Source organism: Microtus pennsylvanicus, chromosome 9, assembly GCF_037038515.1.
Source record: "Microtus pennsylvanicus isolate mMicPen1 chromosome 9, mMicPen1.hap1, whole genome shotgun sequence".
Classification (NCBI taxonomy): Eukaryota; Metazoa; Chordata; class Mammalia; order Rodentia; family Cricetidae; genus Microtus; species Microtus pennsylvanicus.
In genome coordinates, this window is record NC_134587.1 from 61,119,957 (window position 1) to 61,144,593 (window position 24,637).

The 24,637-nt window shown below is 46.6% G+C and overlaps 2 protein-coding genes and 1 long non-coding RNA gene across 8 annotated transcripts; all 3 read left to right on the top strand.

The window, feature by feature from the left end:
- The first annotated feature begins 222 nt into the window (after positions 1 to 222).
- Upf3a (UPF3A regulator of nonsense mediated mRNA decay) lies at positions 223 to 12,113 on the top strand. The gene is made up of 9 exons (XM_075986240.1): positions 223 to 462; positions 802 to 908; positions 2,212 to 2,318; positions 4,461 to 4,559; positions 4,684 to 4,794; positions 7,954 to 8,009; positions 8,098 to 8,253; positions 11,082 to 11,215; positions 11,831 to 12,113. The coding sequence occupies exons 1-9, from the start codon at positions 262 to 264 to the stop codon at positions 11,835 to 11,837; spliced, it is 978 nt and encodes a 325-aa protein (XP_075842355.1). The 5' UTR covers positions 223 to 261; the 3' UTR covers positions 11,838 to 12,113.
- A 21-nt stretch (positions 12,114 to 12,134) lies between these two features.
- LOC142857639 (uncharacterized) lies at positions 12,135 to 12,387 on the top strand. Its single transcript, XR_012911842.1, has 2 exons — positions 12,135 to 12,268; positions 12,313 to 12,387. It is a non-coding gene; the product is annotated as an uncharacterized LOC142857639 (long non-coding RNA).
- A 2,751-nt stretch (positions 12,388 to 15,138) lies between these two features.
- Champ1 (chromosome alignment maintaining phosphoprotein 1) lies at positions 15,139 to 24,005 on the top strand. Of its 6 annotated transcripts, XM_075986242.1 has the most exons (3): positions 15,145 to 15,275; positions 15,612 to 15,751; positions 20,447 to 24,005. In XM_075986242.1, the coding sequence occupies exon 3, from the start codon at positions 20,489 to 20,491 to the stop codon at positions 22,889 to 22,891; it is 2,403 nt and encodes an 800-aa protein (XP_075842357.1). In that variant the 5' UTR covers positions 15,145 to 15,275; positions 15,612 to 15,751; positions 20,447 to 20,488; the 3' UTR covers positions 22,892 to 24,005. The 6 variants fall into 6 exon arrangements, with proteins under 6 accessions (XP_075842361.1, XP_075842357.1, XP_075842359.1 ...); XM_075986246.1 differs by lacking the exon at positions 15,612 to 15,751 and having other exon boundaries at positions 15,139 to 15,252; XM_075986244.1 differs by lacking the exon at positions 15,612 to 15,751 and having other exon boundaries at positions 20,444 to 24,005.
- The last annotated feature ends 632 nt before the right edge of the window (positions 24,006 to 24,637 follow it).

The following is a 24,637-nucleotide window of genomic DNA, read 5'->3' on the forward strand; positions in this document are numbered from 1 at the left end:
TCCTGTCTTCGTTGCTGTAGCATGCTAAGGATTTTTTTTGGAAAAGGCTGGATTCAGTACACGCGTGAACTTGGAACACCTCCAGCATTCAGGGCTGTCCAGGATGCCCCTGACCGGCGCTGGGCAGCACTGGTACCGCCCTTTCCCCCGTCAGGGCCGGGGAGGGGACGCTGGACCATCGAATGCCAAGGGAGGGGCTGTCTAGTCCTCGCGAGGCTTCGTTGTCGCGGAGGAGGAGGCGGCGGCGGGCGGCCGGTGGGGATGCGCTCGGAAGAGGGGGCCGGAGGCCCGGGCGCCGCCCTGTCTGCGCGGGGCCCCAGCTGGAGGGAGAAACTGTCGGCCCCGGAGGCCCAATTCCGCCGCGAGTCGCCTCGGAGGGAGTCCGCGCTGGCCCCGACCCCGTCCTTCAGTGAGAGCGGGGCGGGCAAGCCTCGCGAGGAAAAGAGGACGGCCCTGAGCAAGGTGGGCGTGGGGCCTCATAATCCTCCGTGGGGCGACTGGGCTTGCGCACTGGAGGCGTGGTGGTGGGGGGGGGTCAGACATTCTCGCGATAAGACGCCTTAAAGCCCAGAGGGGCGGGGCCTCGGCCTCGGCGTTGCCGTGGTGACGCCAGCCGCCGCCTCCTCTTGAGCAGGCGAGGGTTGGGGAGCATGGGTGGCACCGGCTAGGCGCTCGAGGGTGGGAGAGCAGCGGTGGCTCCGGCTCGGCGGACGAGGGTCGGGGAGCAGCCGAGCTCACGGCCTGGGTGGGCGGAGCGGAGTGGGCGGCAGCACCTAAATTGACTAGCCTTGCTCACCCCAGGTGGTCCTCCGGCGTCTGCCCCCTGGCCTCACCAAAGAGCAGCTGGAGGAGCAACTGCGCCCCCTGCCTGCGCACGACTACTTCGAGGTGGTAGCTGCGGACCTCAGGTGAGGGCTGCTGCGGGCCACAGGCAGGGCACAGGTGAAGGGTGGACTGAGGACCCTTCCAGATGTCAGGGCACGCCCACGTTATGATGGGCTAGTCGCCGCGGCCCTCTATCAGAACCTTGATGCCCCGGTGGCACCGCGCTTTTGGTCCTTTGCGTTTCCAGGCCTTCCTCCACACGTAGCTTTTAATAAAGTGTATGATGAGATACAGCAGAGTGCATCCCTTACACACGTGAGTCTGGAGTGTTTTCGCTAGTGAAGGACCAGTCACTGAGTCCAGAGGAATAGAATCGCAGACCTCGCAATTGCCACCCTGCACCTGTCAGCACTGCCACCCTGTCATGTGGTGCCTGAGGTGATGGGAGCAACACAGGGCTGGCCTGACCAGCAGATGTCAGCACCATTGGGATTCGTGATTTTTCATGATATTTATTTTTATGTTTTCATTTATGCAATATATAATTTCCTTCTGGATACCTATTTTTGTAAAAAAAAAAAAGAAAGAAAGAAAAAGTCTTCAAATAAACATATAAGTAATTGTTAAACAGGTATCATTTGAAACCACAGGTGATTTTCAGATGGCTGAAGTTTAGAAAAACAGTTAAAACAGCAGGGGTACAATCCCAACCCCTCCTTATACCTTGCACCCTCCTATGAACATTCTTTGCTGACCTGTAATAGTCTCTGTGAACTGGAACTGAAGAGTTCCTACCTGTGAGAAGAAGTGTGGCTGAGACAGGGAGAATGGTTTCATTTTCCTTAAATACCAACACACACCTGAAACTGGTCTACCCATCCAAAAAGAACCTCATAGTACAGCATCCTCACCCATGATCGAGCCAGGACTAGTCTTGTTCTTGATGTCCCAATGACTAAAAATATCCGTGACCTTTGGGTGACTTCTGACTTTTAGTATTTGTTTGATTTTCGAGACAGAGTGTTTCTGTGTAGCCCTGGCTGAACCTCTCTCTGTAGACCATGCTGACCTCAAACTCACAGAGATCCTCCTGCCTCTGCCTCCCTGTGCAGGGATTAAAGGTGTGCTCCACCACTGCCTGGCTGAAGTCTAGTATTTTAACCTTGGTTGTGTACTTTACGGACGCTCCTGAGCACTCAAGACTTCAGTTAATGGTTGGGGTTTTTTGGTTTTGTTTTGTTTTTTTTTCTAAAGAATATCCAGATTGTTGTAATTAGCTGAGAAGTGATCTTTGGCATAAAAAGTATGTGCTGTGTTAATAAAAGATGAGAAAGGCAGAACTGAGGGCACCCTGCAGTTTGACTAACACTGTCCTTCATGTCTCAGTCTCTATCCTCATCTCTACTCACGAGCGTACATTAACTTCCGGAACCCTGATGACATCCTTCTGTTCAGAGATCGCTTTGATGGATATATCTTCATTGGCAATAAAGGTTAGATCCTGTGTGTGTTTGTGTGCTCCTCTGTGTATACACTCGTGTGTGTACACTTGTCTGTGTATACGCTTCCTATGTGTATGTATACACTTCTATGTGTGTGTGTGTACACTTGTCTGTGTGTACGCTTCCTGTGTGTATGTATACACTTCTGTGTGTGTATATATTCTCTATGTGTGTATGCACTCCTGTGTGTATACTCCTCTGTGTGTATGAACACTCTACTGTGTGTGTACGCTCCTGTGTGTGGATACACTCCTCTGTGTGTTTGTATACTCCTGTGTGACTACTCTGGGTGTGTGTATACGCTCCTATGTGTATACACTTCTGTGTCATGTTGTAATTGTGGAGATCAGAGGGCAGCTTGTCAGAGTCAGTTCTCTCCTTTCACTGTATGGGTCCCAGGGATCTAACTTAGGTCATCAGGTTTAGCAGGAAGTACTATCACCCGCTAAGCCCTCTTGCCAGCTCCAGCCCCTTCTTGTTCTTGTCTTCTTTCTGCAAAGTTACTTACTGCACAACATGTATTCCAGTAGGGTCAAGTTACAGATTTAGAGTTGTGTTATTGACTAGATTCTAAATGATACTGTTCAGTGGTTTACTTCTGAGGTAAAGTGTTCCCTGTGTTGGTTAAAGTCTGTTAACAGAGAACATTTCTTTATATGTTCACCTTGGTTTGAAACAAACCTTACGTAAACCGTAGCACATTTCCTTGAAGTCTCCAGACCCTTTAGCCTGTGCCTCTTTTTTTTTTTTTTTTTTTTTTTTTTTTTTTTTTTTGGTTTTTCGAGACAGGGTTTCTCTGTGGCTTTGGAGCCTGTCCTGGAACTAGCTCTGTAGACCAGGCTGGTCTCGAACTCACAGAGATCCGCCTACCTCTGCCTCCCGAGTGCTGGGATTAAAGGCGTGCGCCACCATCGCCCGGCAGCCTGTGCCTCTTTTAAGTGGAGTGATTTCCTGGAGTCTGGATAACAGTGCAGTAGTTGAATTGACATCTTAACATTAATTCTTTTTTTAAAATTTTATTTTTATTTATGTGTGTGTGCCTAAATGCATGTGTGTATACCATGTGTGTACAGGTATCCTCAGAAGCCGGAAGAGGGCATCAGATTCCCTGGAATTGGAGTTGCAGGTGTTTGTGAATCACCTGATGCGAGGCACTTGGAACCAAATCCAGGTCCTGTGCAAGAACAGAAATGCTCTTAACCACAACCCGTAACATCTTAAAATGAAAATAGCTGATGTGGAGCTGGGGAGATGGCTCAGTGGATAAGAGCACTGGCTGTTCTTCCAGAGGACCTGGGTTCAATTCCCAACACCCACATGGCAGCTCACAACTGTCTGTAACTCCTGTTCTAGAGGATCCAACATGCTTGCACAGACATACACACAGGCATGTAAATGGAGACTGTGCTTTCGTTTCCTGGCCACCCAGACCCAAATAATCACACAAAACTTATTAATTATAACACTGTTTGGCCAATGGCTCAGGAATATTCTTAGCTAACTCTTACATCTTAAATTAAACCATTTCTATTTATATTTTACCATGAGGCTCTTGGTTTGTTACCTCACATCTTGCATCTTGGGCAGCTACATGGCATCTGGCTGACTCTGCCTTCTTTCTCCCAGCATTCAGTTTAGTTTTCCCACCTAGCTCTATTCTGCCCTTCCATAGGCCAAAGAAGCTTCTTTTAACCAATGGCAATAAAACATATTCATGGCATACAGAGGGGAATCCCACATCACAGGCAAAAACACTAATGCACATTTAAAAAAAAAATAATCCTGCTTTAAAATAGTCAATTGTAACTAGACACAAAACCAAACAAAAACACTGACTGGAAGAGGATCCCTGTCTTGAAAAACCAAACCAACAACAACAAAACAAAACTAACTGATGATACTCCATAAATTACTTAGAAGTCACTGGAGTTTCCTCCTTTTTCAAGTGAACGGTGTGAGGCTGTGAATGGCCCCTTGGGGCCATGTCATGTAGTAAAGACTGGCTTCTTTGCCACCCGCTCTTTCCAAAGCAGTCACTTGTCATGCTTCATCCCAATGGAAGTTTGGTGATTGTTTTCCTCAGTGAGGATGGTACAGTTTCATAGTGACGTTTGGCACATGTCTCTATAAAAGGCCTGGAGTATCCCGCAGTGGTGGAGTTTGCTCCGTTCCAGAAGATTGCCAAGAAGAAGCTGAAGAAAAAGGACACCAAGACTGGAAGCATTGAAGATGGTGAGCCCTTCCTTTTCAAAGGCTGAATTCTAAGCCCACAGATTAAATGTGCTGCTCAAACATTGCCTGTCGTTGGAAAGGGAGATGTAGCTGTTCACTCATTCATTCTGTTTTAAATTTACAGACCCAGAATATAAACAGTTTCTGGAGACATACAGCTTGGAGGAAGAAAAAGCCGGTGCCAGTCCTGAGATGCTTCTGGGAGAGATAGAAGTGAAGACGAGAGAGCTCCTGGGTCCGTTCTGCTTGTTTCTTTACTGAGATTCTTACTAATGGAATATGTATTTAATTCTCCTTTTTTCCAGATGAGGGTAAAATTTCTTTTTGTTAGAGGCTTGATAGAAACAGTATTCTGTACTTTTGACCACAGAGTGCTAGGCCTCTGTCCCTGTCATCTCATTATATTGCCAGAGGTGCTTGCCTGTTGATGACACAAGTGCCAGGGACTCACTTGCTGTCCTCACGCGTGTGGCGCGTTCATCCCAGCCGTACTTCTGTACTTGCTGCTTCTCCTTGGAAGTCTGAGTCTTCACCATGCAATTGATAGCAGCTGCCAGTCTTTTCTTAGCTTTTAACCTTCCATGGAGTCTCATGCGCAAGCCTAACAAATACGGTGTGAACAGAACCCTGATGGACTGACGCCGGCAAGAGTGCTGGTGTCGTTGAGTGAAAGAGGGTCTTTGGAACGGATAGGCCTAGTATTAGCTCTGAGACGTGGCCCTTCGCAGCCTCAGCAAACCCCATCACCTCCTTGAGCCTTGTAAAATTTTGTGATCCAGTAATTAGGGAAGGAAGTGTGTCATGTTACTAAACTTTATCTTGGCATCCATTGTTTTGTTAGTCTGATAGCCAAAGGATTTCTTTAAAATAAATTCATTTCTGCAGGATCGATTCCATCCCTGGCCACAGCAGCTGCCATAAGATGTGGGCATCTGACCATGTCCACTCCATTTAAGGCCGAGAACCATTTCATCTGTCAGGTCAGGGTATCAGAGGTCCCTGGTTTGAATTTAGGGACCCATGTCCAGAGGCCTTCTCAGACTTCTAATAGTTCCTGAGCCTCACAGTTCTGGAAATGTCATGCCAGCTCTCAGGAGCGTCCAAGGATTCTTCCCAGCCCCATTCAGTGTAAGATCTTAAAGAGCTAGCCGGGCGATGGTGGCGCACGCCTTTAATCCCAGCACTCGGGAGGCAGAGGCAGGCGGATCTCTGTGAGTTCGAGACCAGCCTGGTCTACAGAGCTAGTTCCAGGACAGGCTCCAAAGCCACAGAGAAACCCTGTCTCGAAAAACCAAAAAAAAAAAAAAATCTTAAAGAGCTGTAGGCAGACCCAGACGATTCCTAGCTTCTCACCATGTCCTTACATTTGGAGGCCATGCAACGCCTCCCTTTGGAGCTAGTCCCTAGGCCTGTAGCATGCTGGGGCACCTGTCATCCCAATCAGATATGACGCCTGAGGAGCAGGAGAGGTGACGTCAAGGTAGAAGCTGGGTGTGTTCTTTAGACAGTGGAATGGCTGCTCTTTGGTCAGCAGGGCTGAATGGAATCATTTTCTAAACTTTAGAGTTAATTTCACATTATTCTGGTTTTACTGAGTATAAAGGAGATGGAATATCTGAAATGATAAGGACCAGAAATATTCTGTTTGGGGCTTTGGAATATTTGCATATATGTAATAAAACATTGAGATGGAACACAAATCTAAAGATAAAATTTGTGGGGCTGGAGAGATGGCTCAGCGGTTAAGAGCATTGCCTGTTCTTCTAAAGGTCCTGAGTTCAATTCCCAGCATCCACATGGGGCTCACAACCATCTGTGATGAGGTCTGGTGCCCTCTTCTGACCTGCAGGCATACACACAGACAGAATATACGTAACAAATAAATATCTTTTAAAAATCTTTTTTAAAAAAAGATACAATTTGTGTTTTCTATGTATTTTACACACAGCCCATAGGACACTTGTAATGCATCTCTGTCAGACCTGTCCCATAAAATCCCGTGTAGACTTTCCCTCTGTGCCATTATGGCAGTGCTCAAACTGTGGTTAAAGGCATTTCAGATGTTGGATTTGGGGATTAGATTGGCATGTATTCAAGACCTTGTATTATTGGGACTGGAGAAATGGTTCTGTGGTTGAAGCACTTGTTGCTTCTGCAGAGGACCTGAGCAGTTCCCGGCAGCCACAAGGCAGCCCGCTACCAGTACTAACTAGTTCTGGGGAATCTGACACCCTGTTTTGACCTCCGCAGGCACTGGGCATGAACATGGTGCATAGACATACATGCAGACAAACATTCATACTGATAAAGTAAAACTAAATAAACCTTAAAAAAAAACCACTAAAAAGTGGAAAAGCAAAAACTTCTGACAATTTGCATGACATCAAAGTAAATATGTAAATGCTATGGTTCATCAAAAGCCTGAAAAGATATTAGTACCATTTGAGAGGCTATCACATGCACGCGAATGGGAGCAATATTCTCTGACGACTTTAGGAAAAAGAATTATGTGCCTTGTCTCCACCATCACCTGTGTTCCTGCCACAGCCACTCGCCTGGAACCCTAAATCAGCCCTAATTAAACTCTCTGGGTCACCAGACAGTAACAAGGAAGGTAGACCATGGAAGTAGGAGGGGTAGCTGGAAAGAGAAAGAAAGGGGTCTGAGGGGCAGGAGAGGTCAGGGGTGGGTCATGGAGAGTGTAAATGTGATCAAAATTATAGGCATGTATGAAAATGTCATATTGACCCATTATCGTGTATAATTGATATATGCTAATAAAAAGCTTTAAAAAGGCATGCCTACTGTATGCAAAATTATCAGTACCTCCAAAGTACTTGGATTTGCAATAATTGAATAAGAATGCCCTGGGTACAGGGCATACTCATGTAAATTTTAGAGATAATATTCTTCCCCTAATTTTTTTCTTTTTTTTTTTTGATTTTTCGAGACAGGGTTTCTCCCTAGCTTTTGGTTCCTGTCCTGGAACTAGCTCTTGTAGACCAGGCTGGCCTCGAACTCACAGAGATCTGCCTGCCTCTGCCTCCCAAGTGCTGGGATTAAAGGCGTGTGCCACCAACGCCCGGCTCTTCCCCTAATTTTTAAAAAAAGATTTGTTTGTTTGTTTATTTATTATGCACACAGTGTTCTATCTGCACGTTTGACCGCACACCAGAAGAGAGCAACATATCTTGTCATAGGTGGTTGTGAACCACCATATGGTTGATGGGAATTGAGCTCACGACCTCTGGAAGATCAGCCAGTGCTCTTAACCTCTGATCCATCTTTCCAGCCCTCTTCCCCTAATTTTTTAAATATTAAATTGGAAACAAGTATTTAAAATAAATCTCATTTTATAAATGATATGTAATGCATTTCAATTTTTGTTTTTTAGCCAGAAGAACCACACCTCTTTTGGAATATATTAAAACTAGAAAACTAGAAAAGCAGGTAGGTGACATTTTGCCTGGTGAATATCTATCCTGTGCCTGCTGTTTCTCTCCATACAATTTACGTCTGTATTTGGCTAAACCTTCAGAGAATTCGAGAAGAAAAACGTGAAGAGCGGAGGAGGAGGGAGCTGGAAAAGAAGCGTTTCCGGGAAGAAGAGAAAAGGAAAAGGAGGGAAGAGGAGAGGTGGAGAAGGAAGGAGGCGGATAAGCAGAAGAGAACTGAGAAGGAGGTGAAGATTAAGGTAATTTGGAGGAAACATTTTTTCTTTTGCCCCAAATCATAAAACACTTTCAATTAATCCAGCCTTTCATTTATCAGGTCTTTATATCCATTCTACAACAGTGGCCTCAGACGCTCCCCCTCAGCTCAGGCGTCCTTATCAAACCTGGGTGTGCTGAGGTGGTGGAAGGCATGAGGCCTGGCCCCCAGTGTGGAATGGGTCACAGCACCCAATGGGTCCCTGCCTTAGGTTTTCCTGAGTAAAAACACATACCTGAGAACTACCTGCCTGGCTTCTCTGTGTCCCACCTCAGCACCTCAGAACTCAGACTCACATCTGAGACTTGGCACTAAGCAGCACCCATAGGTTTCACCCTCGTGTCCAGTTTTCCCCACGAATGGTGCACTCATTCACATGGATTGAAGAGATTTCCCTCCTTGATATTGGTCAGAGTTGGAATCAGCCCTTCCTGGGACATTTATTTATTTATTTATTTATTTTAGTTTTTCGAGACAGGGTTTCTCTGTAGCTTTGGTTCCTGTCCTGGCACTAGTTCTTGTAGACCAGGCTGGCCTCGAACTCACAGAGATCCGCCTGCCTCTGCCTCCCAAGTACTGGGATTAAAGGCGTGCGCCACCACCGCCCGGCGCTGGGACTTTTTTAAACTGAGATTTTGCCCCGCATGATTTTACCTTACTCCATGGAAGATTCAAGGAATCTTTCTGAGATTCTGAAGAACCATACAACATAAAGAATTTGCTGTCATTAAGTATTACTTTTAATAATAAGGAACATGTCTATGGTTAGCAAAGTCTGTACGTATGTACCACATAGTGCCTGAGAACTGTAGAAGCCAGAAGAGAACACGGAGTCCCACAGAGCTGGAGTCAGTGATGGTGGTGAGCCACCATGTGGGTGTTAGAACCTAATTCAGGTCCTCTTCGGGAGCAACACATGCTCTTAACCACTGAGCCTTATCACCAGCTCCATGGTCTCTGTTGTTTTAAAATTGCATACTATTTTAGTAGCAGTGAAGTCAGGGAATCTGGCCAAAGCTGTAGAAGCAGAAGACTAATGAGCAGGGATAATCTTGCAAAAGCTACTCACAAGGGCTGGAGTTGTAACTCAGTCAGTAGAGTACTTACCTAAAATGAGATAAGCTGTGGTTTTGAGTCCCAGTGCCACATAAGCTGAGTGTTTAGCATAAGCCTGTGTTGCCAGCAGTGAAGAAGAGACAGAGACAGGAAGCTCAACAATTCAAGGTTGGGCTGGATTAGATAGCAAGAACTTGTCTCAAGTAAACAAAGGCCAGGGCTGGAGAGATGCTCAGCGGTCAGTTAGGAGCACGGGGGAGATGCTCAGCGGTCAGTTAGGAGCACTGGGGAGATGCTCAGCAGTTAGGAGCACTGGAGAGATGCTCAGCGGTCAGTTAGGAGCACTGGGGAGATGCTCAGTAGTCAGTTAGGAGCACTGGGGAGATGCTCAGCGGTCAGTTAGGAGCATTGGGGAGATGCTCAGCGGTCAGTTAGGAGCACTGGGGAGATGCTCAGCGGTCAGTTAGGAGCACTGGGGAGATGCTCAGCGGTCAGTTAGGAGCTCTGGAGAGATGCTCAGCGGTCAGTTAGCACTGGGGAGATGCTCAGCGGTCAGTTAGGAGCACTGGGGAGATGCTCAGTGGTCAGTTAGGAGCACTGGGGAGATGCTCAGCGGTCAGTTAGGAGCATTGGGGAGATGCTCAGCGGTCAGTTAGGAGCACTGGGGAGATGCTCAGCGGTCAGTTAGGAGCACTGGGGAGATGCTCAGCAATTAGGAGCACTGGGGAGATGCTCAGCAGTCAGTTAGGAGCACTGGGGAGATGCTCAGCGGTCAGTTAGGAGCACTGGAGAGATGCTCAGCGGTCAGTTAGGAGCACTGGAGAGATGCTCAGCGGTCAGTTAGGAGCACTGGAGAGATGCTCAGCGGTCAGTTAGGAGCATTGGGGAGATGCTCTGTGGTTAGAAACACTAGAGAGATGCTCAGAGGGAAAACACGGTGCGGGGCACGAAAGAGCTCCCAAGGGAACGTTCTGGTGACCTGTTTCTGAAATAGTGCCTCTGGCTGGAGGCCAAGGATTTAACACATGAGCTTTTGGGGGAAATTAAATCTCAAACTGTAACAATGACTTTTAGATAAACTTGTGTCATGACTTTATGTAAGGACGCTTTAATGTTGACATAAGAAGAAAACCACCTAAGGTGTTTCTCAGTGTTTGGCTCTGTTAGCAGGGTATGTGTATACTATCATGAAAATCAAAATTGGATCATAGTACACAATTGTTTTATAGTATTCTTTTGTTAAATTGGATGGGATTATTTCTTTATAATGTATTAATTATTTTTTTTTTTTTTGGTTTTTTCGAGACAGGGTTTCTCTGTGGTTTTGGAGCCTGTCCTGGAACTAGCTCTTGTAGACCAGGGATTTAATTTTCATGTATTGGTGTGAAGATGTCATATCCCCTGGAACTGGAGTTACAGACAGTTGTGAATTGCCATGTGGGTGCTGGGAATTGAACCCAGGTCCTCTGGTTGAACAGCCAGTGTTCTTAACCGCTGAATCATGTTCTCCATCCCAGATGTCATTATTCTAACAGTCCTTTGTCATCTTCATAATTGTAAGATTTCATTGATAGTGTCATATGTATTGAACCCAAAACAGCTGGGTGGGGGCTGTTTTAGGTTTTGATTTTTGAGCCTACAACCACTCCTCTATTTTTTAAACATTTGAGCTCAATATTAGTATATACTTTAAATTAACAATTTCTTTTATGATATAGCATTGAGTAATATTTTATTAACATTACGATTTCTCAGCTTCTCAAGAAGCTGGAAACAGGGGAAGAAGCAGCCACAGAGAAGCACAAAGAAAGAGGTGACTCAGTTGGTCCTGGAGATGAAAAGCAGGAAGCCCGGCCAGTGGAAAGCCTGCCAGAGATGCCTGGGGAGAGGTGAGCGTGCTCTTATTTCCATGCCCCCAGTGTGGAGTCAGAGCATCCGTGGAAGCTGTGTACTCCTCACACTGCTATTGGCATCTGAGGGTTCTGCACGGATGTGCTAGCGTGTTTGGTTCTGTTGACCATGCCCAGAGGGTAGTAAACATTGAGTCGGCAGTCTCAAGTAGCTCTTCAAACCAGGGACATTTCCAGTTACTTTCTTACCTGTTACTTCTGAGCATCTTCCTTCCTCCGTAAGACTTCCTTCCTGGACGTAGTTCCCAGGATCTGCCTTTGGAGTTTTTCTTTCTCTGTGATTTATACCTGTTGGTTGCTTTCCTTTGTGGTCTGGAATTTCCCACACATTTTTATTCCAGCTCCCCTCTGCTTTCTTAGGGCTAGTATTAAAGAGGTGCACCACCATGCCTGGGCTTTTTAAATGTATTTTTGATGCTGGACATTGAACCTACAATCACTGTGTATGTTAAAAACAATACATCACCATTAAGCTCCATCTCTACCCGGAAGTGAAGATTTTTTACATCATCCCCTTCCTCCTTGATATTTATTCTGTATGATAATTCAGCATGGAAAAAAATTTAAGGACTTTCCTTTTGGAATTTCTTTCAGGTTTTGACAGCTGTCTATTATCACGAGAATGAAGAAGAGAGACTCTCCGTGTGATTATGTGGCCACCCAGGCATTTGAAGCAAGAAGTCCGATTTTTCCTGTCACGGGTTCAAAGAATAATCAAAACTTTTTTTTATATATAATTCTCTGTGTATTTTCCTTAAATATCAGAGGCAGACAGACAATAGATTGTGACCAGCCAGCACTTCCACCTGCTCCTTAACAAAAGGAATGACTCAAAATTCAGGATTTTAAAAGCTGTGTACCTCTGTGTGCTCACAAAGGTATTCTTTGTTTTTATTTTGTTGTTCCTGTTTTTCGAGACAGGGTTTCTCTGTGTAACAGCCCTGGCTGTCCTGGAACTAGTTCTTGTAGACCAGGCTGGTCTCAAACTCACAGAAATCCACCTGCCTCTGCCTCCCTGTGCTGGGATTAAAGGTGTGCACCACCACTGCCTCTGCCTCCCAAGTGCTGGATTAAAGGTGTGCGCCACCACCGCCTCTGCCTCCCGAGCGCTGGATTAAAGGTGTGCGCCACCGCTTCCTGGCTCCCTGAAACATTCTTGACCGTGTAAATGAACTGGTGGTGTCTCGGGTTGTGGAGCTCTACCGTCCTAAAAGTGGGTCTTTAAAAACATCACTGTTGCCCTGAAGTGCATTCCCGCTGGGCGCCTCTGTGCACATGATGCCTGTGTCACAGGGCCACACAGAAATAAAAAAGACAGGAGGGTGAGGAGATGACTCTCAGCACAGTGGGTGTTCTGAATCCTAGCACCCATGTACAAGCTAGATGGGTACGGTGGCCTGAGCTAGATGACCAGTTGGTGGGGAGTGGAAGGGGGTGGGAGGAGGTGGGAGGTTGGAGATAGGCACTCCTCAAGCTGAAAGACACTTAAGGAAATGTTCAACATCCTTAGTCATCAGAGAAATGCAAATCAAAACAACTCTGAGATTCCATCTTACACCAGTAAGAATGGCCAAGATCAAAAACTGGTGACAACTTATACTGGAGAGGTTGTGAGGAAAAGGGAACACTTCTGCATTGCTGGTGGGAATGCAAGCTGGTACAGCCCCTTTGGATGTCAATGTGGCAATTTCTCAGAAAATTAGGAAACAACCTTCCTCAAGACCCAGTAATACCACTTTTGGGTATATATCCAAAGGATGCTCAATCGTGCCACAAGGACATGTGCTCAACTATGTTCATAGCAGCTTTGTTTGTCATTGCCAGAACCTGGAAACAACCTAAATGCCCCTTTTCGGAAGAATGGATAAGGAAATGTGGTACATTTTTACACAATGGAGTACTACACAGCAGAAAAAAATAACAGCTTGAATTTTGCAGGAAAATGGATGGAGGTAGAAAACATCATTTTGAGTGAGGTAGGTAACCCAGACACAGAAAGACAATTATCACATGTACTCTCTCATAGGTAGTTTTTTTGTTTTTTTTTTTTTGTTTGTTTGTTTAGTTTTTCGAAACAGGGTTTCTCTGTAGCTTTGGAGCCTGTCCTGGCACTAGCTCTTGTAGACCAGGCTGGCCTCGAACTCACAGAGATCTGCCTGCCTCTGCCTCCCAAGTGCTGGGATTAAAGGCGTGCACCACCACCGCCCGGCTCACAGGTAGTTTTTAAACATAAAGTAAAGAAAGCCAACCTACAAACCACAATCCCAGAGAACTTAGACAACAATGAGGACACTAAGAGAGACTGACATAGATCTAATCTACATGGGAAGTAGAAAGTAGAAAAAAACAAGATCTCCTGAGTAAATTGGGAGTATGGGGACCTTGGGGGAGGATTGAAGCGGGGAAGGGAGAGACAGGGAAGGGAGCAGGAAAAAATGTAGAGCTCAAAAAAAAAAAATAAAAGAGGGAGCCTCAACTGAGAAATGTTCTGCATCAGATTGTCTTATGGGCATGTTTGTGGAGCATTTTACTGATGGTTAACTGAAGTGGAGAGAGCTCCTCCTACTGTGGGCTGTTCCGTACCTGGGTGTTTGGGCCTGAGTTGTTTAAGAAAGGCAGTGGAGTAATCAAGGGGAAGCGAGCTAGGAATTTCCCCGTGGTCTCAGCTTACTCAAGGTTCCTTCCTTGGCTTTCCTCAGTATCTTATAAACCCTTCTTTCTTTTTCTTTCTTTCTTTCTTTTCTTTCTTTCTTTTTTTTTTTTTTTTTTGGTTAGGGTTTTTCTAACAACGAAGAAGCAAACCAGGACATCAAGGAACATTAAATTCAAATTTTAAAAGCCTCTGCTTTTAGGTTATACGAGTTTTCTATGTCCCTGAGGATTCCAGACGTGCACACACACGACTCTAGGAAGCTAATAAAATACATTAGCAAAGTAGTAGGATATTAGGTCACAAATAAAATCAGCTGCATTTCTATATCCTAACAAGGAACAATATACAGTACCACCAGGTAGACTCAGCTCCTTTGCACCTCATAGGTCTCCCAAATCTTGCTTCTCTGTTTCTGAGAGACCCTGCCCTGCCCCACCCGAGAACTCACTTAGCTGCCAGGTAGCCCTGCTTCTCTACTCCATAGGCTTCCGGACTCTACCTGTAGGGTCTCCAGGATCTCCCAGTCCCAACGATCGACAAGAGCTGATTCCAAACATGGAGAGATTCGCACCAAAAAGTGGCGGTAAAGAGGACCCCCAAGAAGTGAGCTGACCCTTGGATTGACTCAGTGCGACAGCAGTGGTTTAGGGAATAGTGGCAAGTGCTTCTGATCCAAGACCTGGGAGGCGGAGACAGGTGAATCTCAGGCTACAGAGGGCGAGATCCTGTCTTAAAGCAAGCCAACCAATCAAAGATCATGAATGTTTAATGTATCAGACAGCATGGGATGCTTAAAGGAGGAAGCCCTGGGTTCATTTCGCTCAGCATCCAAAACCAAAACTATAAGAAACCAAAACAACAACAACAAAAAGGCAAACATTTCAGAAATTACATAGGTGTCTTAAGTAAGGTCAGTTTACAGTCTTTCAGACAGACTAACATTAAAACGAAAGGCGAGTGCACTGCAATTGAAGACGATTTCTGGGGTTTGAGTTTGGAGACACGAAACCTGTTCACTGTCTTCTAAAAGCTTTGTATTTGTCTTGTATTTCTATTATGGACAGTATGCGTCCTTCATCGGAAGGAACAAAACAAAAGACAAAAGGAAAACAAACGAAAGACGACGTGGAGACCGTAGCCCACGCCAGGGGTTGGCCGGCTGCCTCCCCAAGCCTGGCTCAGCTGGGAACCTTAGGGGCCGGGGGAGGGGGAGACCCGGAGGCACGCGACGGCACTTCCGGTGCGGGCGCGCGATACTTCCCGGCTGGTCTTGCGTCCAGCCGCCATTCCCGAGGCCGTGCGGCCCGCCCGGCGTTTCCTGTGGGCGTTTCCTCCTCTTCACTCCAGGACACCTCGCCGGAGGGTGAGGAGTTGGCGGGCACCTCGGTACGGGCTGCGGGGTGCAGCTAGCGGGCGGGCGGGCGGGTGCCTTGGTGGGGAGTGGGTGAGGGTGGGCGGGCAGGCGCCTTGGCGCGCTTGGCGCGGCCTGGAGGCCGGAGCGTGCGGTGGGCTCCTCCTGCGCTCCGCCTCGGTGGCCGGTCTCCGCGCCCCCCACCCCCACTTGCTTCTGCCGGTGTCGCCTGGCTGCTCGCGGAATGGGACGGAGCAATGTCGGTCTCGAGGTGGATGTAGGGCTGCTCTCCAGAGGGCGGCCCACAGCAGACGCCACATCCCCCACGTGGACCACGCACGGGATTAACCTTGTCCAGGGGGGTCTTTCAGACGGCAGCAACCGAGCCCGGTGTTTCCAAGTAAGAGCCAGCGCTTTGGCACTTTGCCGTGGAGTGTAAACTGGTACCAGTCTAGCGTTGCCTCCAGTTTAAACTTGAGGTCGCCCGGTGCCCATCAGTTCTACCCCCCAGGTAAACAGATCGTACTTGTCAAGAACTTAGGGAACTCGGAGAGTAGTAAGTTGCTCGAAGGACCCTAAAGGTGCACAGGTGATGTTCAGCGCTGCAGCATCCAGAACGACCTCTCCCCTGAACTATGGGTGCCCTAAGTAGTGAGCCCTTAGCAAGAGTGAGGCCTTGGGTTCCATCCTGGCACTGGAGAACAAAATATCAGTCCTCACAAATTGCCCCACTAATTAACGCTGACTGCCAATAGAATCGAAAAATATGGGGAAACGTGGGAGTTCTTTGTGGTTTCTGTTTTCTTTAAACACAAAACCAGTCGAAATTTATACCCTTGAAAATCAACAACAAAACAAAACCCTTTATTCATAAAGAACACAATTAGGCAGTGTGTGCAGACTGATAGAACCGGTGTCCTGGTCTACTTTCTGCTGCTGTGATGAGAAGTAATTTGAGGGAGGAAAGGGTTCATCTTACAGGTTCCAGCCCGCTGTTGAGGGAATTGAGGGCAGGAACTCAAGCAGCAAACACGGGGGAAGATGCTGACTGGTCTGCCCCTGCCTCACAATTCAGCTGCCTTTCAGATACAGCAAAGCCAGCATGTTTAGGGATGGTCTCTTCTACGTCATGAGAAATCAAGGAAATGCCTCCACAGACACGCCCATGAACCAATCAGAGACAGTTCTTTAGTTGAGGCTCCCTTTCCCCAGTATGTCAAGTTGACAGCAAGTATAGCTTCCATAGCCAGTTAGCTTACATGTGTTCTGTGTTGAATTGTTGATATCAAAATGTACATCCAAATGTATTTTTAAAGGACTGTTGGTAAGGCTGGGCGGGGTGGCATGCTCGGGAAGCAGGTTCAGGTGGCCCTCAGTTGGAGGCCTAGTGTGCATAGTGAGTTCCAGGGCAGCCAGAGCTATGCAGAGAGACCTTGCCTCCATCAATAGTATTAGGTCTCAAGGAAGAAAGTGGGTGGGAGCAGCTGTGCAGTGGATGCCTTATAGTGTACCACTGTGTTGAAGAATGCCATGTGGCCAGCCGACCAGCAGCGCCAGTAACTAGCTTTTTACAGTTAGTGTTAGGAGTGCTGGACTCTAGACTGAAGTCTGTGTGCATTGTTAGCAAAGATTTGGAATCAGGCCTCTTTACTTCCTCTCAAGAAAGGGAGGGTATAGAGTTGGGTTAGTGGGGCTGGTCTGGGAGGAGTTGGGGGAGGCAGATCGTCATCAGAATATATTGTATTAAAAAAAAAAACAATTGTCTTCATTTAAAAATCCCTTAAGAATGCTAGCACTCGGGAAGCAGAGGCAGGTGGATTCTGAGTTCGAGGCCAGCCTGGTCTACAGAGCGAGTTCCAGGATAGCCAGAACTACACACAGAAACCCTGTCTCACCCTTCCCCCAATAGAAAAGAGTGCTAACAAAGTTTAAAAAGATGGAGACTTATTCTTTGTTTTTTTCTCCATTGTAAAATGGAGAGGTTGGGCCCAAGTCCTGTAGGCTATTTTGATCCTGTAGCAATTACTAATTTCTTGTGGTACTACTTGACAAAACACTTCCAACTCATGATAAAGCATTTTATAAAACCTATCTGGGACTGTAGAGCTGGCTCAGTGGTTAAGAAACTTATTCTTGCAGAGAACCTAGGTTGATTCTCATCTCCCACGGGGTTGCTCACATCTGTCTGTCTACAGCCCTAGTTCCAGGGGATCTGATGCTCTCTTTTGACCTCTGTGGGTACCAGGTACACATGGAGAGCACAGACATAAATGTAAGCAAAATGCTCAAATATATAAATTTTTAGAAAAATAAAACTTCTCTATATTATCCATAAGTTTTCCTTAGTGACATTACATGACTTTATTCATAAGTGATTTTTTTTTTGTCCTCGAACTCACAGAGATCCACCTGCCTCCGCCTCCAGAGTGCTGGGATTAAAGGCGTGTGCCACCACCGCCTGGTCCATGAGTGATTTTTTTTTTTTTAAATACAGTTTGCCAACCTGCTGTGTTTGCATACTAGCCAAGATCCACCCCCACACCCCTTATTTCCATTGCTCATGACTGAATCAAGCCTATGGCCTTACACATTCTAGGCAATTACTGTTCCATTAGTCACATCCCTGACCCCTATTAGAGACTCTTTAAAGTATTCTTGCACGCCTTTAATTCCAGCACTCTGTAGGCAGAGTCAGGCGAATCTCTCCCAGTTCCAGGCCAGCCTGGTCTACAGAGTGAGTTCCAGGCTAGCCAGGGTACACAGAGAAACCCTGTCTTGGGCGGGGATGCTTGTCTAGAACTGCAGACTGGAGGAGGGCCCTGTGTTTTTGCTGTTGATACGTGGATTCCAAAGCCTGAGTGCACTGGCTTTTCTGTGCTAGTTTGATCGTGGTATACTAGGAGACCTTGTCCTTTGTCAGGTTCTGGTTATTTGCCTAACGCTGACTAGGGCATTTAATGTTAGGGTTAAGTTTCCTCAGCTGTGTATTGGAGTTGTTGCTACTTTTTTACTTTTAAGACAGGGTCTATATATCCCAGGCCTGGATCACACAGTATGCAGCTGTGGGTGACTTTGAGCTTCTGATCCTCCTTAAAGCTCTTGATTCTTGAACTGGGCACACAGGTCTTCCCTAGTTGGGAAGTTCCCAGTCTTCACGGGACTGCACTCTGACCACTCCAGTGCTTTCTGAGCACACACTGCTGGCGATGTGAAGGGTTATAGAAGTGAACAAATGGATGGCTTGGCCTGGCATGGAGTCAAGCTGAGGTGACAGGTGGTGCTGGTCTGGGACATACGCATCTGACTGGGGCTGAAGGGGAATTGAGACAGAGTGGGAAATGTGCCTGCACTTTAAGGTGGCCTCTCTAAAGGATTCGCCTGTTTGGTAGGTAACAAGGTGGACGGTGCCACTGAAGCAAGTAGAGAAAACAGTAATGGCACAGTGAGGCTGACGTGGCTTTCCTTAGTTCCAGCACTTGGAAGCCAGGAGGAGGAAGGTTCCTGTAAGTTCAAGGCCATCCTGGTCTACAGAGAGTTTCCAGGGCAGTCAGGGATATATTAAGACTTTGTCTGAGAAAAGCCAAACCAGCAATGCCAGTAACAATACCTTAAATGTTATTAAATTGTTTTATACACTGCTCTTCAACTTAGGGCGACCCTGTGTGTTTTAAATGCTACAATCTGTAATGCTCATTGAGGACATGGAAGGAATATGGTGACTGGTACTTTTGGTAAATGGTGGATTCTCATTTAATGAGAAAATAGATTTAGTTTTAGAGACCCAGTCTCACTGTGCTTCCTAGGCTAGCCTCAGAACTCACTCTTAGGTTCAAGTGATCCTCTCGCCCTTAGCTTCCTGAATAGCCAGGACAGCAAGCTTGACAGTGCGAGAAGATTTTGCAATATGACTTAGCTTGCTATGGTAAGAGTTAGAAACCTGTGTTGGCAGGTGCTGCCCCTGTGCTGAGAGTGTAGCATGCCCGAGTTGGTAATGGAGTGGTGAGAAAGAGGGAAGTGCTGAAAGCTGGGGTTTAGAGTAGACAGAAAATTCAGTAATACTAAATTGAACATTACATTAGTGAAGAAGGGGGTTGTATAGTCAGGGTTGAAACAGGTGATTTGGGGTAAAATTGAGTCTAGATTTCTATGTCCTTCTGTCAGGAAGATTAAGATGCAGATTTAATGCAGTAAAGTTGGAGCTCAGATTTGAGCACTTACCAGCATGTGCAAGGCCCCATGTTCAACTCACAGCACCAACACGAAACTAAGGCACAATGTGGATTGAGGAAATCTCACCCGACCCTACCCTAGATAAAAGAGTTCCAGGCAGACTTCCCTCGGGATGAACCCCCTAATTGCTTATCCAATATGAAGTGACCAGCCCTAAAAACATCTATACAAGATATTCTAAATGGGCTCAGCAGGTTGTATCTATATATTTATTTGCGTGTGGGGAGGTAATAATTAAACCGTGAGTTTTATGGGGGCTAACAACGCTGGAGGAATTGGAAAGGGGAGGATTATGTAAACACAGCACATATCTGAAATTTTAAAAAAAGCTCTTGAAGTTTTTATTTATTTATTTATTTGTCCTTTTTTTGTTTTTTGATACAGGGTTTCTCTGTAAGCTTTGGGGTCTGTCCTGGAACTAGCTCTTGTAGACCAGGCTGGCCTTGAACTCACAGAGATCCACCTGCCTCTGCGTCCCGAGTGCTGGGATTAAAGGTGTGCGCCACACTGCCCGTTTTAAAAATTTTAAATAAAAATGAAAAACAGCAAGCCAAACGATACAAATGTTAAAAAGAAGAATGAAATGATTGGGATTAGAAAAATACTAAATGATTAAAAAATAATAGAGTAAGAAAGCATAACTTAGCCAAGTGTGGTGATGTGTGTTTGTAATCCGAGCATGTGGGAAACATGGCAGGCAGATCAAGAACTTGAGGCCAACCAGGTGATGAGATGGTCTGTAGACTCAATCTCCCTTAGCAGTCTTGTGGAGCAGTGTCTGCAGCAATGTCTGCTGTCTGAACTTGAAACTCACCCCAGTGTCTTCAGCAGTAACCTCCCTCCCTCCCTCTCTTTCTCTCTCTCTCTCTTCTCCCTCCCTCCCTCCCTCCCTCCCTCCCTCCCTCCCTCCCTCTCTCTCTCTCTCTCTCTCTCTCTCTCTCTCTCTCTCTCTCTCTCTCTCTCTCTCTCTCAGCAGGGTGGAAAGCCATTAAGGCCCAGCTGTTTCCATTGACCGAAGATGGAAGTGTGTCAGGAGCCTCACAAACCATTGCTGAGCCTGGACTGTGACCACTGTGGTTTCAGAGGCACTGATTATGAGAACGTGCAGATCCACATGGGCTCCATCCATCCGGAGTTTTGTGATGATATGGATGCTGGAGGACTCGGCAAGATGATATTTTACCAGAAGAGTGCGAAGCTCTTCCACTGCCATCAGTGCTTCTTTACCAGCAAGATGTACTCCAATGTGTACTATCACATCACAGCCAAACACGCAGCCTCAGAGAAGTGGAGGGACAAACCAAAGGACCAGCTGAGCAAAGAGACCGAGACTGTGGAAACCCCTTCCCTTCCCGAACACCAGAGCACAGCCTTGGACCCAGCAGAAGTGAGGCCCACTCCAGCTCTCCCCATGGAAACACAGAAAATTGGTCCGAGTTTGTCTCCAGAGCCACAAAAGTCTGTTCCTCCTGCTCTGGAGCCTGAGGACTCTGGCCCTGTTGTTTCTCCTGAGCATCAGGCCCCTTGTCTTCCTGCTGAGGCCTCAAAAACTGCTTCTGTTTCTTCCCCTGAATGTGTCGACCCAGCCAGCATGGTGTCTGAGCTGCAGAAGCCTGCCCCTGCTTCCCCTGAGTCCGTCAAGTCTGCTCTTGTTAGCTCCAAACCCCAGAAGCACTCTCCTTTTGCCGATACAGGGGCTCCCCCTTCCACCTTGTCTCCAGAGTCACCAGTTCTGGCCACATCGCCTGAGCCTTGGGGGCCATCCCTAACTGCATCTCCAGAGTCTCGGAAGCCTACACGGACTGCCTCCCCTGAGCCAAGGAAGCCATCCCCACCAGAGTCTCCTGAACTTTGGAAGCCATTCCCTGCCGTCACTTCAGAGCCTCGGAGACCAACCCCAGCAGTATCACCAGGTTCCTGGAAGCCAGGGCCACCTGGTTCTCCTCGGCCTTGGAAATCCAGTCCTTCAGCAACCTCAGGACCTTGGAAGTCATCTAAACCTGCTCCATCTTTGTCTCCTGGACCTTGGAAGCCAATACCTTCTGTGTCTCCTGGGCCTTGGAAGCCAGCTCCATCTGTGTCCTCTGCATCCTGGAAGTCTTCAGTCTCATCAGGTTCCTGGAAAACGCCCCCCACATCTCCAGAGTCATGGAAGTCTGGACCCCCTGAGCTCAGAAAGACAGCTCTTGCTTTGTCACCCGAACACTGGAAGGCAGTGCCCCCTGTGTCTCCTGAGCTTCGCAGACCGGGCCCACCCCTCTCTCCTGAGATCAGAAGTCCAGCAGGATCTCCAGAGCTCAGGAAACCTTCAGGGTCCCCAGACCTTTGGAAACTTTCTCCTGACCAGCGGAAAAGTTCTCCTGCTTCACTGGATTTCCCCGAGTCCCAGAAAAGTTCTCGTGGGTCTCCTGACGTCTGGAAGTCCTCCTTCATTACAGAATCTCAGAAGCCTAGCGTCTTCCCTGAGACACGGAAACATCCTTCTGGCTCATCTGAGCCCCCAAAGGTGGCCTCAGACATATGGAAGCCTGTCCTCTCTCTAGATGCTGAGGCTAGGAAGTCCACATTGTTTCCTGAGCCCACCAAAGCAGTCCTTCCTGCTTCTCCAGAGCCACGGAAACGTGCGCTTTTCCCAGAGCCCCGGAAGCATGTACTTTTCCCTGAGCTCCCCAAATCTGCTGTGATCTCCAACGCTCAGAAGGCCACTGAGCTTGGTGATGAGCTACAGCTGGAAGCTGTAGATGATGCTGCAAAATGTGATAGTCTGGTCCAGGAAGGGCTTCTGGCTGCACCTAAGAAACTGCTAGAGGATGCTCTATTTCCTCCTTCAAAGAAACTCAAGAAAGACAGTCAAGAGAACTCAGATGCTGAGCTCAGTAGTAGTGAGTACCTGAGAACAGATTTAGATGCCATAGACATCAAGGGCCAGGAGTCCAGCAGCGACCAAGAGCAGGTGGATGTTGAGTCTATTGACTTTGGCAAAGAGAACAAAATGGAGATGAGTAGTCCAGAACAGTCCAAAAACGTACTTCAGTTCACCGAAGAGAAAGAGGCCTTCATTTCTGAGGAGGAGATCGCAAAGTACATGAAGCGTGGAAAAGGGAAATACTACTGCAAAATTTGCTGTTGCCGTGCCATGAAGAAAAGCGCTGTTTTGCATCACCTGGTTAATAAACACAATGTGCATAGTCCGTACAAGTGCACAATTTGTGGGAAAGCGTTTCTCTTGGAATCTATCCTTAAAAATCACGTCGCAGCCCATGGGCAAAGTTTACTTAAATGTCCACGCTGTAATTTTGAATCAAATTTCCCAAGAGGCTTTAAGAAACATTTAACTCATTGTCAAAGCCGGTTTAATGAAGAGGCAAATAAGAAGCTGATGGAAGCTCTTGAGTCACCATTGGAAGAGCCACAGATGTGATTTTCAAACAATACTTGCTCTGCGATGTTTGCCAAACTTGCCAGCTTGTCGAGTGGGCTAGTAGATGGTGTGTGTGTGTGTGGGTAGTGTTCTGTTTGTCTTAATAGTGTTACAAAAAGTAAGTGCTTGGTTATTTTTTCATGTGACCTCATTCATGTGGCTGGCTGTTTTCTAAGTCAATGCATTTCTATTGTATTCCAGATGGATATAGCGCATTACCCTTAAGCTTATTTGAGTCACAGTACAAGGATTGGGGGAGGTAGGCATTTATTAAGCAAGAGAATGTAAACCTATAAAACCTCCCCCCACCCCGTGTGTGTAATTGATTTCAGATCATAAAAATTATTAGGTAGAGGGCTCAGTGGGAGAGCACTTACCTAGCATGTTTTGCATACTAACTGTCCCATGGCTCAGTCCCCAGTAACTTTAAAAAAAAAAGGATTGAGAATTGAGCATGAAAAGTAAATCTGAGAAAATCTTTGTTAGCCTTAAGTGTACTTTTGAATGACTTTTATATCCTTTTTTCATGTAAAATTAGTTTAAGAATCTTTAATATTTTTGATGTTCATTAACTTTTATGTTGTCGGGAGCTGGAGTACTTCAGGTCACAGTTTTCTGCTGAAAGGACAGTTGAGTAGGTATTTAAGGCAGTTTTGATAGTTTCTGCAAAGACTGAAAAGGCCAAGTGACTGAGGTCACGCTTATCTGTAGTTTTTTCCAATGGAGTCTTCCTTGTGGTGTCCCTGCCAGCTCACATTAACAGATGATCCTTAATTGCCAAACGTGTTAGAGTTTATACCTCCTATTCCTGGGCCTGCTGGGGCTCAAGATCTGCGTAATGAGTAGGAGCTGAAAGTCTTCCAGATTCGGTTAAGAATTAAGAGGTAGTAGACAAGCTAGCCTCAGTTACATGAGAGGCTGAGGTCGGGATCACTTGAGGTCAGCCTGGGCAGCACAGTGAAACCCTGTCTCAGAAAGCGTTCCTGTAGATCATCTTGATTTTGTCTCACACAATTTTCTTATTGTAAATACCTTATTTCTCGTCATAGATTGTTATTCTAACATATTTTGTTAAACGTGTATCAACCAAATTAAAAAAAGACTTTCATGTTAATATCTTCATGGGTGGTTTTTTTTTTTTAAATAATTGCATTATAGCCAGACTTCTGTCATTGTGACAGATTATCTGAGGAGATAGGAAAGTCTTGTTTTGGCTCATGGGTTGGGGAGTTTCAGTGGCTTGTAGTCCCGTGGCAAGGAGGAAGGGCGTGGCAGAGGAACACTGCTCACCTCATGACATCTAAGAGAAAGAGAAAAGGAATGGGGAAAGACCTGGGCCAAGGTACATCCCTCAAAGGTACATTCCAGGGACGAACCTTCCGCCAAGTGTGCACCACCTCCCAATAGTATATTCGGTTTTTAATCTGCTAGTGGTTTGGCTGGAGCAGAGCCTTCATGACCCACCCCTGAAAATGTCCTCAAGTACACTAGGTGTGCTTCACTAATGCCGAGAGCATTTCCGTCCACTCAAGTCTCTGCTCTAGTTTGAGAAAGTACAAATTGTATTTCAGTGTTCCCAGTCCTAGCAAGAAACAGAACTTGGTAGCTCTGGCCATTTGGTTGTGACTGTAGAATTAAGGAGAGACTAAACAGGTTATGGATTTTGCCTAAACCTCTGAACTGTAAGCGAGCCGCTTCAATTAAATGTCTTCCTTGTAAGAGTTGCCATGGTTGCCAGGTGGTAGT

What these genes read in the sequence shown, in the direction of transcription:
- Champ1 (XM_075986246.1), top strand. Translation starts at nt 20,489, where the DNA reads ATGGAAGTGTGTCAGGAGCCTCACAAACCATTGCTGAGCCTGGACTGT.
- Upf3a (XM_075986240.1), top strand. Translation starts at nt 262, where the DNA reads ATGCGCTCGGAAGAGGGGGCCGGAGGCCCGGGCGCCGCCCTGTCTGCG. An exon ending in GTGGTAGCTGCGGACCTCAG is followed by an intron (nt 909 to 2,211) that starts GTGAGGGCTGCT and finishes TTCATGTCTCAG; the next exon opens with TCTCTATCCTCATCTCTACT. An exon ending in GAAGACGAGAGAGCTCCTGG is followed by an intron (nt 4,795 to 7,953) that starts GTCCGTTCTGCT and finishes TTTGTTTTTTAG; the next exon opens with CCAGAAGAACCACACCTCTT.